Genomic DNA, 18,702 nt, shown 5'->3' with positions numbered 1-18,702 from the left:
CATCCCCTCCCTACGCACTACGTGAGGGGAGGACACCCCCAGCCCAGCCCCTCCTATATATACATACCAAACACATAACCCATGACACCTGAGTAAGGTCTGGACTCCACCTTGCTGCTTCAGCAGGGGTCCTCTTACAAAGTGTTGATGCCTGTGTGCACGTGTGCATATGTGGTGGGGGTTGGAGGGCTGGGGGAGGTGGGAGGGAAATGGCGCCCCTCAGAAAGCAGATTTTCTACAAACTTTTGTCCTGCTCACTGGATAAGACCTACCTGGTTGCTCTCTCATTTATCTCTCTTTGTTGTATTCGATTCCTCAATACTGCTCCAACTGCCGCCCCTGCTCCAGGGAGCTCATCCTGCAAACAACCTTTCTGTGCTCCCAGGACTCATCTTTGTAATCAACAGTACTCCAGTCTCTGTTCCCTGGAGCTCTCTCCTGGTCTCTCCATGCTGGGGTGCATCCCTCCAACCACAGTTCAGCAAAGCTTCCTTCCTTCCTTCAACCCCCTGATACTTGCCATGGCTCCACAGCTCTAACGTACACCCTTGACACTTACTAGAAGAGAATCTCCAAATCTCTTAAGACACTCAGAAGTGACTCTCCTCACCGGTAAAATAAGGAGCTTAATGCAGATGATTTCTATGATTCCAGCTCACAGCACTTATGATTTGACATTTAACAATAGTTTGGCATCAACTTACATCCTAAAATCCTTTTGATTCTTTGCAAACTGTCTTTTTGCTTCTTTTATGATATCATGGTAAGTTGGAGCAGGTGGTGTGATTGGCTTATGGTTAAGGAAAGATTTGTAATTGGGAACATTTGGGAGAGTAGGACAGTATCCGTTACCAGGGGGACCAAGAGGGCCATCTCGCCCGGGCTTCCCATTCATGAAGGGTCTCAAGTGTGGACATGAATATTACGTCCAGATTTAAACTGAGAAGACCTAAAGAAGGAGGATCCATTAGACCACGTTAAACTGTGTCCCATAATCTGAACTACACCACCCACAGTGCACTCAGACTTCATAGTTTCTTAAATTCTGTAATGACCTTTTTTTGTGGTTTTTTGTGTGTGTGCCTGTGCATGCACACATACATGCATGTGTATGTACATTAAAAGCAGCAATTTGTTGAATGTAAATATTTAAAATGTATCAAAATTTTTTAACCTATTGAAGCATTTCTTCATTTCTACATATACCAAGAACCTCGAGGTTTCTTGACTTCTGAAAGGCTCCAGAGGTGCATGGCAGTATATGTTGGTTGCCTTAGTTATTACAGGGAAGAAAGATGGTAAGTAGAAGGTGTAAGTGTGCTGTTAAAAAGCCCGGGGCTCTTGTCCCACCTGTTTCTGGTACAGCCTGTGGTTGTGCTCCTAACCCTGGTCTTAAACCCACATTCGTGCCTAACAAAGCAGGCACTTCCCTTCTGAAACAGCAATTGGCGAATGACTCCAGGAGGCAGCTCTCGGCTTGTGTTAAGAGAAGACCTTAGCCTCACTGATAGACTAGGAGCTCTTTAAACATCTGTGATTACCAAGACACAGGGCATGAGGCTGTCCTTGTATGGCGTCCACTCCTCCTCCTGAAGCACTCTTCAGTATTACCTCTGTCTTTCTCTGACTGCATTATTTATGGTCTCTTTCAAGGCTGTCCTTGATGCTCATTTTAATCTTACTTATCTGGTATGAGAATGTTAGGAGCAGTCCAGTGGATTTGGTCTCTGGAGGCAGGACCACATAGGTACTTAACTTTATGACCTTAACTTCCTGAGTATTGCATCTCAGCTGAGGTATCTAGAAGGAAAAAGATGAATGGCTCCACAAGAAAGATTCTCAAAATAAACTTAAATAAAATTCATGTCTTTCCTATGAAGCTCTAAACTACTCAGGAATTATCTTCAATCACTGATAATTGGAAAATCAAGGTCTTAGAATCAAGGAAAAGGTCACCTGGTTTTCTCTGCACTCAAGACTACTTTCTCAGCAATGCTAGAAGCGGTAAGTTCTCTGGGTTGGTCACAGAACCTGTTTAAGCAGGCTTTTTTTTTTTTTAATATGAAATTGATTGTCAAATTGGTTTCCATACAACACTCAGTGCTCATCTCTAAGCAGGCTTCTTAACAGCATCACTGACCATAGAGGGAAGCAGTGCTGACAGCAGAACACACTCCATCCTACCAAGCACAGAGTTTGAGAGGTGCTGGGTGATTATATTACCCTAAAATGGATCAAAAGTCTCTGAAATAGGCTTTAGAGAAGACTATTCACTGATACATTCCAAGTTTACTTTCCCCCTTAATTATATCTAGGTTTTAGAATAAGATTTTCCTTCAAGAAAGAGAGGAGCCTGACTTCACTGGTTAATGTCACAATGGCATATGGTTCCTGAACTTATGGTTCCTGATGAAAAGTTCATTTGTACTGTGTAGGTGGAAATTAAATCAGTACTCTGATAGCATCTGGCATCCCCAGGAGGCAGACCAGCAACTGCATGTGCACAGGACGAATAATCATTATTGGCTTCAAAGACTCATTCAAGATACAGCCCTTTTCAAGGCACCATGAAGCAAAATTGGGAAGTCAACTAAGTGTGTTTCTTCAGTATCCTTTACTCATCCTATCTCTTGATGCTCTTATTTCAGGACCCTCTTAGCTCTTCCTCTCTCCTTGGCTGGCACTGATGGGCCATTACCCAAAGATTGTAGAGGGAGTGCTATCCTGGAGACTGAGCTCTGGTTCTGGCACTGTGGTCAGAACTTACCATTTAAGACATGGTAGCCAAGGTAGTTAGTCAGGCTGGCGCTCTTTTTCCTTGTCTGTAAGGGATGGGGGTTTAGTTAGGTGGTCTTATGGCTCTCTTCCTGTTCTGACTTTCCATGAAATAGAATATGAGCCTATTTAATTTCAGAAGTTCAGACACATCACTAAGGTAAGGGCAAAAGGCCAAGAGGGATGTGGGATGGAATTAGAGATTCTGTAAAGGAATGAAGGGGAATTTGTTTATTAATTGGATATGGGGGCTGGATGAGAGATAGAGGGGGAGAGATCAAATGTGACTAGGATAATGATGGAATTATTTTATAGAGATGGGGAAGTCTGTCATTTTGGACGATGTACTACAGGGGATGAGAAGGTATTTTAATAATGGGCATGTTCAATTAGAAACTCTCAATAAATGCAAATAGAGATCAATGGGAGTAGATATGAAAATGGAGACTCTCTTCAGAGGTGATGGTTGAAACAATGAGAATTAATGAGACCCTGGGGAAGAATGGAGTGGGAAAAGAAAGAATCTTGATGAAGAGAGATTTTAGGGATTAGGAGTAGAAGAAGGGGAGGAGCCAGGAACTGGTATAACTAACACAGTAGCATATACCAAAGGAGAGAATCTCTTTAAGGAGGAGTGACAAGAAGTCAGTCACAAAGGTCAATTTGAAAACCATTACTCATTCAACAATTGGGTGATACCATTACTCATTCAACAATTACTTTTTGAGCACCTGTTGTGTGCCAGGCACTCTTCTGGACCCTGGAGATTGAGCAGTGAATAAGATATAAAGGTTTCTACTCTCATATGGCTCACATTCTAGAGCATGTACACTTTCCATAAGCCATTCACCACAGAGAAGTCAATGTATACTCAAATTAAGTCCCCTGTCTAAGGGGGGGCATAACAAGCAAATAAACTGATTAAATAGTGGCAAGTACTATAAGGGCAGTAAAACAGTGCATGAGAAGAGAATGGCTGGGAATGTGTTTGGGGGTGCACAACATTAGCTAGAGAAGGCCTGAGTATCAGAAGAAATGGAGCTGGCCATAACATTTGAGTAGGAGAAAGGGCAGTGTAGCTGGAGCAGAGTGAGTGAGGGCAGAGAGGTAGGAGATGAAATCAGATAGGTGGGGCTGGGTCTTCTAAGGGACTTCGTAGCCGATGGCAAAGTGCAAGAGGAAGCTGTTGGAAGCTTTTAAGCAAGGGACTTATTTGAATTATCCCTTGACTATGTGATGAATGGCTTGTGGGAAGTGGAGAAAAAGGGAGGCTCTAAAGGGGGCTTTCTCCATAGTTGAGGCGAAAGTGGTAGCCGTGCTTGGACTAGGGTGGTAACAGTGGAAACTGGATAGTTTCAAGATATGCTTTAAAGGTGGAGATGATAGAATACAAGCCTATTTTAAAATAGGTGTCCTACAGCCTAAAGATGAAATAATATTGTAGACATAGAATATAATATTATATTCCCTTTCTTCCTTTCTTTCTCTTTCTCCCTTCCTTTCTCCCTCTCTTTTTCTTTTTCTTCCTTCCTTTTTCTTTCTTTCTTTCTTTCTTTCTTTCTTTCTTTCTTTCTTTCTTTCATTCCTTTTTTTTTTTTTTTTGACATTGGAATTTCTAACAAAATATTTGGGGCACCAAACCTGGTGGTACAGATGACAGTTTGGGGCAGGGGGTCTGGCCTGTTGGCCAGCTCTTAAATGATCTCAATACCTGTGCAGAAGGCTGACAGTGCACTTCTCCTAACAGTTTAACACCTGGGCCCAGGAAAGCGTGGTACCAACTTGAGCTAGCCTGCTTCTTGATTAGTATACCAAACATTGTAGGTGGCTAGAGTTAACTAAAAATCCTCAAAGACACTATATTTTAGGTGGTGGTAAGGGGGTGGGGCAATAGTTGGAAATGGGGTGGAAATACAAAGAGTTAACTTTTGTTGGATATCCAACATGCACTGTGATGGGATCTTTACCGTATCTTTAGAATTCTGCTTGAGATTCTTGACATAATAAAAGGGTGGCTTTACTTACATGAAAATAGCTCTACTCCACACAGTCTTGTTTGTTGCCTGACAGAGGGCATCCCAGGAAGCTCTTCCTGGTCAGAGCCTCATTTTGGACTGGGTTTCTGTTTTCAGTGTGCTTTTGAGGGCAATTCATTTTACTCTGGGAGAGACATTTCATAGTGATGTAGGTTATATTTGAATAGTAGCTATTATTGAACAGCCAGCTTATCACCTGGAATTTCCTGTTTTCAACCAATTTTTCTGGCAACCTATGGTCAGAAACACAGCATTGTCTTCAGAAGTTACATCCACGAGTTCTGATCACACTGTACAAATTACCTTGTCTTCAGGGACCTTCTAAATGAGCCTACTGGAATAAGTGTCCATGTGAACTTCAGTTTTCTCTTGATATGAATCAAGTCTGAATGGTAAAATTCCAAAATAAAACTTTCTTAGGCTGGATCCAAGTTACTTTCAAACTTTGGCTTTGAGATTTCATTCTGCGTAAGTAACATTTTTGACTATTCAATGAATGACAACTTAAGGGATACATTAGTGTCCTCAAATCTAAAAGAGAAGTAGTGAAAGCCTCATTTTAAATAATTATAGTGGACAAAAACTAAACTTCACAAAATCTGCTCATTTTGACAAATGTTTCAGCAAGACTTAAAAATATTACTGTGGTAATCATTTCTCAATATAGGTGAGTGAAATCACCATGCTGTACACTTGAAAGTTACACAATGCCATATGTCAATTATATCTCAATAAAAGTAAAAAAAATATATTACTGTACAAAGAATTATTATAGCAGCATTAGTGTAATCAAAAGCCAAGAAAAAATTATCCCACGATCCCACTTTCCAAAAAATAAAACTATTTTCATTTTCTATGTGCCTTTCCATCTGTCATATACAAATATATATTTTACATTATTGTTATAATGGCATCATTGCTTTCTTTATGCAAATATCATAATTTCCCCATGCATCCAAATTTTGTAGTCCTTATTTTAATGTTTGCAAAAGATTTCAGAGTGTTTGTACCAGAGGGGCTCTACTGCCCTGATGGAAAAATAGTGCTGGGTCTTCTTATATGAAATAACCAATTTCTCCCCTCTTCCCCAATTCTGTTTTCCAGTATGACATTCCCCCCTCTCCCTCCCCACCTCCAAATCCAGCAAAGGAGGCCTGTGTCTCTCTAAACTCAAGTCCTTTTGAGTTCTGGGGAAAGACAGCCGTGTTCTTGCTTAGCTTGGGCCTGGTGTGATGCTCATGATTGAAAAAGAGGCTGTGGTCCAGTTCATTGCATCAGCAAGAGGCCTGCCAGTTATGCCAGATTTCCACCTTTGGTTTTTTCCCCCTTTACCTGTCACAGACTGTGAAGAAGTCCGGAAGCTTTATTGTTTTTTAATTTTTTCTTAAGCTTATTTATTTTGAGAGAAAGAGACAGAGAGAGGGAGAGAGCCAAGCAGGCTCTATGCTGCCAGCTACAGAGCCCAACATGGGGCTCGAACTCACAAACTGTGAGATCATGACCTGAAACGAAACTAAGACTCAGATGTTTAACTGACTGAGCCACCCAGGTGCCCCTATTTTTTAATTTTATTTTTTTTAGGTTTTTATTTATTTACTTTGAGAGAGATGGGGGAGGGGGAGGGGCAGAGAGAGAAGGAGAGAGAATCCCAGGCAGGCTCCACACTGCCAGTGCAGAGCCTGAGGTGGGGCTCGAACCAACAAGTTGTGAGATCATGACCTGAGCCAAAGTCAAGAGTCGGATGCTCAACCGACTGAGCCACCCAGGCACCCCTAAGTCAAGCAGCTTTAGAAGAAAAGGCTTAGCAATCTTCCTGAAACAAGCAATACCTGAAGATACCAGGTTAATATCTGTCTTTACTTTTATTTTTTAATATCTGTCTTTACTCTTCTGGCTACATTTAGTGATTGAAACTCTTAAGATCTTCTCCTGAGTAAAAATCAAAGAAAGCTGCATATCATTCTTTTTGTAGAATGATGAGCACAACTAATGATGTATTTTTCCTAAAGTGTATAGGGTCTTGAGCTGCTGAAATTTAATTTGCATGCTGCCATTTCCTGGTAATATTTAATTTCTCTCTCAGATTGCCTGTTAGAATTTCACAGATTTTATCCTTCTCCAAAGGCATATTGTGCTCTTGAGCATGGTTCCCACGATGAAGTATTTATGAGTGAGACCAGGCTTGTCACTCTGACCTAATTGGATTTTCTTCCTTGAACATTCGTTATGTACTACTGGTATTAAGACACAGAACTATGTTTTTTTTCTTATAAATTATTAATTCTGAACATATGTCATTATTAAAATGAACTGGGTATACGTTCTTTATAAGGTCATTCTCATTGCCCACAGAATTTGGTCAGAGTTATATACTTGTGCTGTGAAATGAGTTCTGGGCTGCATGATGTTGATACTGACTAAAACGTCAGCACTTTCTTGCACTATTCAGTGGTGATGGCTTTTAGTAGACTTCTGTTAATATCTGTTAATGAATAGCCTAATTTTTATCCTCGTTGGATACATAAAGTCATCAATTTCCCCCAACTGTGTAGAAAATTAGAGCACTTACAGCTTATAAACTATGAAGAACGGCTCTATTTTATTCCTTGGGGATGACTGTGGCAACATGTTTTCCAATTCCACTGTCTGAATTGACCTCACACTGGGTTTCCTCATGTAATGCTGCATGGAGTTTATATGGCCAGCCACTAAATGGACAAGGAGCCATCTGAGTACAAATAAAATGGTCCTGTTCTAGGACTTCACAGCAGCTGTGGTTGGGATATGACACACTAAAGCCTGGAGGCATCCTAAAGACCTCACTTCAGACTCTGGGTTATTTGACCTCCCTTTAGAAACACACAGTATTTGGAGCACCTGTGTGGCTCAGTTGGTTGAGTGTCCAACTCTTGATTTCCGTTCAGGTCATGTTCCCAGGGTCATGGGATTGAGTCCCTCATTGGGCTCTGTGAGGAGCATGGGGCCTGCTTAAGATTCTCTCTCTCTCTCTCTCTCTCTCTCTCTCTCTCTCTCTCTCTCTCTTACACACACACACAAATAAAAATTAAAAAAATAAAGTTGAAACACAGAGTATTAATGAAACAAGGGGACTTAGAAATTGTAGGGTCCATTTTGATTATAATATAGATGAAGAGCCTAAAGCTTCTAGGAAGGAAGTACTCTGTCTTTGAGAAGCTGGGCATGTGTGAAACTCAGGAAAAGAATGTCCCAGGGGCAAATTTTGCTTCTATCTGCCAGAAGTACTGTTCTAGAATGAAGCTACAGGAGGCTGTGCTGGCTACCGCACATCCCTTAGATATATTTCTTGGAGTATCTTTAGAATTGCTAATGAGATTATCAGGTTTCAGGCCAAAGTATCCGTTCTACACATAATGCTATTGTGTAAGTTATAAAAGGAGCCGAGGCAGAAAACGGTGGCCACAGTCTTGTCCTTTATATATGAGAATTCATTTAATTCCTAATCCTAAACACTGAATTCTTAAAATAACTTAGCCTGGGGCCCAAAGTGATCTTAGAATAGTTCTCTTCTGCTTACTGTTTACCTTTGCTTACACTTCAAATATTTTAATGTTAGATTTTACAAGAGTGTCAAACATCCACAACACAACCGTGTATCTAGGAATTTTTTAACCAGTGATTACCAACCCCATGTGCCTTATTCTATGGGAGACAGTGCCACTGTTGGAATCTCACTCTGGTATTACCTGTGAAATAGGGATTTTAGTAAGTCTCATTATTTAATACATTATTAGCAGTGGGTTTATAGCAGAGTTCAGAAAATTGAGGGAATAGGGTTACCAGAAATATTAACACAGGCTTAACTAAAAGCATTCAACAAACTTGCCAGAGCATTTACTAGGCATGGAGACACAAAGATGAGAAAGACGTGGTGTTTGAATTATGGGAATCAGTAGGAATGAGAGATAACAACAGGCAATTTTTCAAGTGGAAGATAGAAGAACTATGAAAAACAAGCACAAGACTCTAAAAGTCTAGCAGTCGGTTCGGCTTTAGTGCAGGGCTGTGTCAGATTGGATATGCTGCTACAGCAACTTAGGTAGTATTCTGTCGCCAATGACAGTATTTCCTGCCTTCACTGTTGAAGTGCTTGGCACCTTCACACGGGTAGCAGTGCTGGTTATGGAAGAGGTATTCAGGAGGTGTTTAGTGTTCTTGGCCTACTCAACAAGCATTCTTACTGAGATTTCGGGGTAGCTGAATCATAGATTTCATCTTGAGAAGCCTGGTCATCATCGGAAAGTTAATTGTGTTTGCTATATTGTTTAAGAAATCCGGGAAGTATAATATATCTTTGAAGAAAATTTTCATTAAAACAGTTAAAACAAATTTTGGTGCTTTAGACGATTGGCCGTAGTTATGTGGAAAATTTAGTTATGGGCAACAGTTGGCTCTCTGATATGACTGGATAAACAAGTTGTTGATTTATTGATTCCACAACGTTTATAGTTTATACCCTTGCATAGATACAGCGCAAGGGTTGTTCGGACGGAAATTAGCCATCCCCATTCTTTCCATCAACCCTCCTCCACTCACAAAGCTACTCCAAATAAACAAACAAATTTTGGGTTTGTTTTGCAAATTTAGCACCTTGTTTGTAACTGTATTGAATACCTAAGCCCCTCCTATAAAAACAGAAATTCTAGAGCCCCTACTCCCCTGAGATGGGCCAAATTGGATTACTACTAACAAAATAGAAACAAATGGATGTGAGATAACCCCCAAAGGAGCCCATTTGTTTGCTCTTAAGTACACAGGACTTCAGCTGTAAACTAGGATAGGGTTTCTACGTTGGGAAATCTTGGAGCATCTCACTGAATCACTTGGAGCCATAAACTGGCAGTGATTTTTATGGGGTGAATGCAAAGTAACAGTGCAGATTTCATTTAGTTTCTCCTTTGCCTGCCCACCTTCAAGGAAGAGAAATAGTTTAAGTGAACACAAAATTATAGTCAATTTTTGTATTTAATTGAGATACTGCTTTTCAGTCCTAAATTCTAAGCATTCATAAAGCTACGGCTTTTCCACTTGATTTTTTTTTTTTTATTGACTAGTAGCATGTATAGTAAGAATATCCATTTTTTCCCCAATGGTTGAAATCATTTAAACTATTTGAAAATGAAATTTTCTTCTGTTATTTGATATAAATTGGGCTTTACCACATGTATAGTAATAAAAAAAAAAAAAAAACCTCAGGGTGCCTGGGTGGCTCAGTTGGTTAAGCGTCCAAGTTGGGCTCAGGTCATGATCTCGCGGTTTGTGGGTTTGAGCCCCGCGTCAGGCTCTGTGCTGACTGCTTGCTCAGAGCCTAGAGCCTGCTCCAGATTCTGTCTCCCTTTCTCTCTGCCCCTCCCCACCTTACACTCTGTCTCTGTCTCTCTCAAAAACAAATAAACATTAAAAATTTTTTTAAAAAAACAAACAAAAAATCTTAACTCTAACTAACTCTCCAAGATGCAAATCCCTCCTGCTTCCCCCTCCCCCCCTTTTTTCCCCACTGGGCCATGTTTATAATCTAAAATCCCAGTTGCAGCTAAAAAATTGATACAACTCGTCCCCTGGAACCTGATTACCTAAAGCACAAAAGTCTATTCATTCCATTAGTTAGTTTACTAACTAGTTTGCTGAATTGTGGTTTGTGTCTTGTGTATTTTATTAAAAGAAACTTAAAGAAAAAAATGCTAAAGAGAACTTACACTGGGTCTATAAGAAAAAAAGGCTGGATCTTAACAAGCAATTTTGTAATTGTCTTTGACTCAAGGTGGCTGCAAAATGCTTACAATACACATGTGCATACTTAACTCATGTAAAACAAAACCCTTTGTTCTTCAAGTTCTTTCAACGTTTATTTATTTTTGGGACAGAGAGAGACAGAGCATGAATGGGGGAGGGGCAGAGAGAGAGGGAAACACAGATTGGGAAACAGGCTCCAGGCTCTGAGCCATCAGCCCAGAGCCTGACACGGGGCTTGAACTCACGGACGCAAGATCGTGACCTGGCTGAAGTCGGTCGCTTAACCGACTGCACCACCCAGGCGCCCCACTTAAGTTCTTAAAAAAAAGGTGTGATATTCATTTGCTACACCCCGCCCCCCCCATTTTTTTTTTTAACTTGGCTTACACTCTTAACTGGCAGTTTGCAAAAGGAGGAAACTTAGCAACCTACTCGACAAAGTTTAGAATAGCTTCAATTAAAAGTCATCTAAAAATAAAAATAAAACCTTTTCTTTTCTAAGAGCAAATTTAAATACTTGGGTGTCACTTATGCTACCATGCTTCTATGATGTTTGTCTGCCTATAAAGTGCTCTATTAAATAAGTCAGATATATTTTTTAAATTTAAAATCTCTTTTAGACTCCACCAAAATCTCTTTTAAGGAGTCCTTGAGAGCCTAGCAGGAGAGTTAACAAGGTTATTCTGGTAACTGACCTAAATTATCATCAGTGGGAATTAAATAAAAAGAATCCACAGATCAAATATCTGACTATCAAAAGGCAATCACAGAATTTTATACAGATCTAGGGTACTTATAAAGTTATTGACCCAGGGGGCTTGTAAAGAGTGGTAAGCTTTCTTCTATGGATTGAAGCCATGTGATACAGTGCAAAATTCTGCATGATGCTAAAAGTAGTTACCCCTGAGCAAAAAAAAAAAAAAAAAAAAAATTAAATAAAACTAGGATACAAGGGACAAAATCCAACCAAAATAAGTAAAATATGAGACAGAATTAAATTTATTGATAATTTTGTTGTATGGGTGAATAATGATGAATAAGATAATAGGTAATCTTGAGTCACTCAACTTTTTTTTAAATTTCTTTTCAATGTTTATTTATTTTTGAGAGAGAAACAGAGCACAAGCAGGGGAAGGGCAGAGAGGGAGACACAGAATCTGAAGCAGGCTCCAGGCTCTGAGCTGTCAGCACAGAGCCCGACGCGGGGCTTGAACCCATGAGCAGTGAGATCATGACCTGAGGCGAAGTCGGACGCTTAACCGAGTCATGCAGGTGCCTCTTAAGCCACTCAACTTCTAAAATTAGAAGTCTGCAAGTAGCAAGGCAAAACAAAGTTCTGTACATACTGGCTGTCTGATATCCCAAGTGACATCTCAAGTTCTGTGAATAGATTAAACTTTCCTTCTTACCCAAGACAGTGAGGTCCAAAGAACATTTTTATGATGATGGAAATGTTTAATATCTGCACTATCCACTATCCAACAGTCACACACAGATAGTGAGCACTGGAAATGTGACAGTATAACTGAAGACCTTTATTTTTACTTATAGTTAATTTTATTAATTTAAATATAAGTTTAAATAGCCACACATGGCTAGTGGCTAACATATGGGACAGTGCATTTTCAAAATTATAAAAAACATAATAAATACCTAATTCTATGAACATATTTCTATTACTTTATTTCTTTTTTCTTTTTTGAATGTTTACTTATTTTTGAGAGAGAGAGAGGCAGACAGAGTGCGAGTTGGGGAGGAGCAGAGAGAGAGAGGGAGACACAGAATCTGAAGCAGGCTCCAGGCTCTGAGCTGTCAGCACAGAGCCCGTGGGGTTCAGAACTCTCAAGCTGTGAACCTGAGCCAAAGTTGCACATTTAACTGACCAACCCACCCAGGCGCCCCTCTATTTCTTTAAATCTTGCTCAAAATAGTATATATTATCACTTTATTTAATATTGTAAAATATCATTGAATAGATCACATACTAACCTTGGTTTTCTCACTATATGTTTATCTAGTCAAAGCTATTAAGTTTGTTAACTCTTACTTGGAGAAGCTATCGAGGTATCAGAACAGTGAGAAAAAGAAAACCACCTTTTCCACAAAACTGAGTGTACACAGTAAGAACCAATGAAAGGTCCATCTCTTAAATTATTTTCAGAATCTCTTTGAGGACATTGTGAGTCTTGCCTTTTTCGGAGTCCATTTATTTCACCTTGATAGTTCTTGTACCTTTTGCCTTATATAATGCCTAAGACCGGGCAACTTCTCTCTTAATTGCCTCAGGGTGAGTAGGTCCTTTCCTTTCCTAACAGTACTCTCTAGGATATGGGAGTCAAAGACACAGTGAGCTGACTGACCCCTTACTGTAACCCTTGATGGTTGTCAAGATTGACATTGACAGGTGCCTCTTTTGCTTCAGTGCTTTCCTATGCTCTGGCTTGATTTTTTTTTTTTTAATATTTATTTATTTTTGAGAAAGAGAGAGAGGAAGAGAGGGGGAGAGAGCGGGGAGGGACAAAGAGAGAGGGGGACACAGGATCCGAAGTGGGCTCCACACTAACAGCAGAAAGCCCGATGCGGGGCTCGAACTCACAAACCTTGAGATCATGACCTGAGCCGAAGTCAGATGCTGAACCGTCTGAACCACCCAGGCGCCCCTTGGCTTGATTCTTTGACTCCGGTTTCCCCACTTCTACTCCCTTTTCTTTCTTTCACCCTGCTGGTGGGATTTCCCCAAGACTTACTACTGGATTATGCAGACAAATACATGGGATTGTAGAAAGGAAGCAGACTCACATTTGGTGCTCATTTCATGGAAAAAAGCAAACTGGTGAACTTCTTTCCATTTTCTTACAGACTAAGCCTCTGTTTAAGATACCATTGATTAATACTTAAGCACTTATGTTTCAATTGTTGCTCTGCTTCCAGAATAAGCAAAAAATTACCCATTTCTCTGAAGACTGCATACTTTTCCAGGCAAAAGAAGTGTGCTTCCTTAGATATTTAAAGGCTTCATCTTTCTTGAAGGCCACTGTGCTGCAGCTTTTCAACACTCAGGATGGGGAAGAACAGAAATTGTTCAGGTAAGCATAGGAAGAATGCCAGAAAAAGGCTGTACCTAGGGTGCAGATGACAAGCTTGTAGACAAGGTCATCTATTAGACAACAAGTTCCCTGACAGCAGAGATAAGAGTCATCTCTGCAGCACATAGCTGACAGTTTGTCCACACGCATCATGTTTCCCCTTAAAAGCATGTTGTCAAGGCCATTATGAACTAGTAGGCACTTACATCCTATACAAATCTTACTAGATCACAGGATTTTGAGTTGTAAATGTCTTCTAAACAATGCAAAAGTGACTTAACAGATATGGGATTGTTAGTCTAATTCAGCACTTAACTGGTCCTGCTTCTAGATAATGGTAAGGTCTTTCCTTAGCAAGAAATAACTCTAGAAAATGTTGGAAATCCCCTGACCAATTCTGCCCAAACTCTTGGAGCAGGTAACCTCATTTCATGGTAGCAGATGAGATCCATTGTACAATGCTAAATTTTTTTAAAAATGTAGTTTCTGTATGTTTTTTTTCCTCTGCTTGCATTTAATTGATTATTGGGGATCCAGAAGAAAAACAGTGAGCAATCAATGGATTGTTTTCTCTGTAATGGTGAGAACTGAAACCAACACCATTTCCCCCGTGTTAAATAATACTGGGAATATACTAATCCAGGTGGCTTTTTTGGAAGCAGAATACGAAATGGAGATCAGCGTGCAGAAGGTTTATTACGGAGTGCTCTTGGGATTAACATCTCTGGTTTGCAAAGGAAGGAAGTAAAATTGGGCAGAGAAAGAACTTGAACTGTGATAACAGTCTCAAGGAAAAGTATAAGCTGACCTATAGGGAGTTCCAAAGCTGGGATGACCCTTCAGAATTGTTGTGAGTTGAGGTAGAACAGGCCCCAACCTCAGAGACTTTATATATCACACTAGTAAATGGATGTGGGCTGCCTTTGAAGGGGGCATAGTACAGTTATCTACTGCTGCATAACGAACAACCCCAGACTTAGTGGCATAAAACAACAACTGTCATTTGTTACTATTATCTCAATAGTTTTGGATGTTGACTGGGCTCAGTTTGGTGGCTTTTAGTTGGGGTCAGGTTGTGGCTGGAGCTGGAGACATCTCAAAGGCTTCCTCATATGTGTGGTGTTTGACGATGCCTGTGGCTCAACCTCAGCTCTGGCTGCTCGCTGGACCATGGACTTTCTATGTGGTCTGACTTCCTCCTCACAGAGAAGATGTTTCTAAGAGCATTCCAAGAGCAAAAGCAGAAGCATTACAGTAGAAGCTTTAAAGCCATTTATAACCTGGCTTCAGAAGTCACACTCCATTGGTTGAGGAAGATAGAAAAGTCCACCCAAATTCAAGGGGAGTGGACATAGATGCTATCTCCTGATGGGACAAGTGGCGAGGTCATATTGTAACTAGAGCATGTAGGAAGGAAGATACTGTTGGGGCCACTTTTGAAAAATATAATCTGCCATAGGGCATGACTTTGAGCAAGACCACTATCATTAAATGATGCAATCCTTGTAAGGTGTTAGCAACTGAAGGCTCTCTGCCATAGTAGTTTTTCAGCAGCTGAAAAATCAGTCTCTTATTCTGGAAGCAAATCTGGGCATTTAGAGCATCCATACTTTCCTGCCCCAGCATTTTTTTTTTTTCCTTTTACAGCTTTATTAAGATGTAATTAACATGTAACATTGTGTAAGTTTAGAGCGGACAACTATGTTGATTTGATACACTTAACATGCTGCAAAATGATTACCATAGTAGCATTAGTTGACAACTACATCGCCTCACATAATTACCATTTCTTTTTCTTTCTTTTTTTTTTTTTGCGGTAGGAAAATTTAAGATTTATTCTCTTAGCAACTTGCAAGTATATAATGCAGATGTTAACTATAATCACCACAGCATCTCCCTATTTCCCCCACTCCCAAGCCCCTGGCAACCACTATTCTACTTTCTGTTTCTATGAGTTTGGCTTTTTTAGATTCCATAGATGAGTAGAATTATACACTATTTGTCTTTATCTGATTTCTTTCACTTAGCATGGTGTTCTCAAGATCCATCTGATGAGGAGAGAAAAGGCAAGAGAAATGTAGCTTAAATTAAATTTCCTTACAGCTTGCAGCCCAATAGATACCGGAAACATACAGAGTGTGACCTTCCTCAGGGAACTCATGGCTGCCTTAACGTTTATGTTTTATTAAAGACTAAAGTAACCTTAACAGCAGCTAGCCCCTCAAGGTCCTGAAAGCCTCGCTTCCAAATTCCTTAGACACTTATGCTATCCCTAATGCCCACTAATTAAAAAGTATATAATCAGTCACTCCTCACAATCCAGCTCTTCCTGCCCTCGGGTCCTGTCCCTGTGCTATAATAAAATCACCTTTTTGCACCAAAACATCTCAAGAATTCTTTCTTAGCCATTCGCTCTAAACCCAAAACTTCCAAATTTCATAATTTCATCTCATCCATGTTGTTGTAAATGGTAAGATATCCTTATTTCTTGTGGCTGAGAAATGGGTCTTTCCACACAGTGGAGATATATATATCTTTTCTTTTCCTTTTCTTTTCTTTTCTTTTCTTTTCTTTTCTTTTCTTTTCCTTTTCTTTTCTTTTTTTCCTCTAGTAATGCTGCAACTTTCCTCCACTGGAAACTTGGACTTCCACAAAGGCCTTCCTGTCCATAGATGATGGTCTATGAGATGTTTTCCAGGGATTCCCAGACTGTAGCCATGAGGGGCTAGAGTGGTTTACAGGCCACTACAGGACCCACAACTGGAACTGAGGTCTGTATGCCTATTACCTGACCCACAGGTGGGTGAGACTCCCTCAGGTCCCTTAGTGAATGGTGCCATTTGCACAGTTCCCCACAAAGGCACTCTTGTCTGTGGATGGATGCCTAATTGTTGTTGTTAGGAGGAGATAGAAATATGAATGAGGAATGTCTTATTAAGCTGTCCCTGTGTTAAAAAAGTTTAGGGACCATGCATACTTTTTTTTTTTTTATCCCTACATTTAACAATGCTGAGAATAAGAATAAAAATAACTTAGCTGCCTGCTCCAGGAAATGCCTTCTCCTGAAAGAAAAGACTCTGAACCAGCAAAAGTAACTTGCTCATCAAAACTCACTTCAAGACCCTTGCTTCACTGGGCCCACCAATCCAATTAAACACTGCCTGATCCCAAGTAATTCCCTGCTTGCCTCTCTGGACTCAAAAATCATCCAACTCAGGCCCTAAAACACTAATAAATATCATTCCCAAATTTACCCATTTTGAGACACTACTAAAGCTCTGCTAAATTGGCATTCTTCCTTGGCTTTACTTGGCCAACTGGTTATTCTGGTGGCCTTTTAGGGAAGCTGACACCTGAGAGTGAGAAAGTGTACCCTCTGAAGAACCTGGGTCTACAGTGAGTTGACAAAATGAGAATGTTGTCATTCCAGGAAAAAAATTGAGCTCTTTACTAGTTTAGCCACTGACAGCATGGAAAGTCAAATTCCTCCAACAGAATCATAAATCTCGGGATCAAAAAGTCTTGAAATTTATCTAGTCTAATCCATCTACTTGGTACAGATGGAGACGAAGCTCAAATTTGAGCTCAAATTAGAGTAAATTTTAGAGACTCCTTCAGTACAACAAAGAGTTTTGGGATTCCTCTCTACTCTCTTATCTTCCCTTTTCAATCTCTTCTTTTCCCCAGCCTTAGGACACCTTGTCCCTGGTTTTCCTCTTTGCAGACAGCTAGAGAAAAGATCGGGCCTCCATTGTGTTTTGGTGGAGGGTGTCTGTGTTGCCACAGGGCTTGGTGCTGGGTGTTTCCAACAAAAATGTATTTTTAAAATACCTCCCATTCCAGGAAGCTAACATCTGGTTTCTATTATCTGAAAGGCCTCATTAAAAGATAAATATTGTCATATATGCACCTGTATTTTTTAAGCTGAAGGAAACTGAGGGTTAGATTTTGGGAGTTCAATCTCATAAACAATGGAACAGGCTTTCTAGTAGTGTAGGCCTTCAGGTCTGCTGCACTCTGAGAATTCTAGAAGAACTGAGGGGAAAAAAAGTATTTTATCTTGTCTTTACTAGAAAAATAACTATATGAGAGGGTTCTGGATTAGAGGTTTTTTTCGAACATTTGTCTTTTAGCTAATTTATCCTTTTAAAAATGTGATTACCAGATCCTTAGTATATGTCAATTAGCTTGAGATGTCATTGACTTGAAATAAAAAATATATTTGATAATATTGTTTAGAAACAACTCACAGGTTGCTATTCACATATTGGTGAGGAAAAAAAAATCTACGTGTGCACATGTGACAAATATTATTGAAAATATTTTTATAAATAAGAGTGAAAAGAAGTTGCACATGGCTCCAAAGAGTTTCCACTGGGCTCTTACTGTGTGAAGACCAAGTGTTATACAGAACTGGTGACCTTTCATGAGTCTGAGGATTTCTTCCTTTTCATTTTTTCCCCACTGTTGGCTACTTGCTTCTCCCACATCACAGATAATTCACAACAGATGATTCCTTTGTATAGCTTTTATTTTTATGCTGGTTTAGGTCTTGTTATTACCCATTATTTTCAATTGTAGGGCGTAATAGTCCACCCCTGGACAGTTTTTACATGTTAGTAAGTCTGCATACGCATGTGTGATGGTGGGAGCATGTCTTTGTAGTAATACCAAACACTCTGTATCACACTGCACTGAGTTCAGATTTTTTTTCTTAGCTACAACAAATGTGAATCTTCTAAATTCATATTAGAAATATAGATGCAGCTGATAGACATTCTTTTTTAATAGGACCCACACAAACTACACCAACATTTTGTTCCTAAGTTTTCTTTATCTTTTTTTAAAAAAGTAACTTGTGTTTCACATGTAAAAGAAATCATCAGGCTTTTGGGTATTTTTTGTTGTTGTTGTTAGTCTACTTTCAACACATTAAAAACTTGAGGTGATTTGCAAAATCACATCCCTTCTCGATGTGAGATGGGAAAATTAGGAGCTCCAAATACATTTTGCACGCAATTCTACACAGTTTA

General features: G+C 39.8%; 1 protein-coding gene across 3 annotated transcripts in view; it reads right to left on the bottom strand.

The window, feature by feature from the left end:
- FAM227B (family with sequence similarity 227 member B) overlaps positions 1-18,702 on the bottom strand; it is a 202,409-nt gene that overhangs the window by 6,688 nt on the left and 177,019 nt on the right. For all 3 annotated transcript variants that reach the window (XM_043555450.1, XM_043555452.1, XM_043555451.1), the window contains one exon: positions 705-782. In XM_043555450.1, coding sequence (XP_043411385.1) covers positions 705-782 — 78 coding nt within the window. The remainder of the gene's footprint in view (positions 1-704; positions 783-18,702) is intronic.

The sequence above is a fragment of the Prionailurus bengalensis genome, chromosome B3, assembly GCF_016509475.1.
Source record: "Prionailurus bengalensis isolate Pbe53 chromosome B3, Fcat_Pben_1.1_paternal_pri, whole genome shotgun sequence".
In the NCBI taxonomy this organism is placed as follows: domain Eukaryota; kingdom Metazoa; phylum Chordata; class Mammalia; order Carnivora; family Felidae; genus Prionailurus; species Prionailurus bengalensis.
The sequence above is the reverse complement of the archived record's forward strand: the minus strand, read 5'-3'. Positions and strand labels throughout refer to the sequence as shown.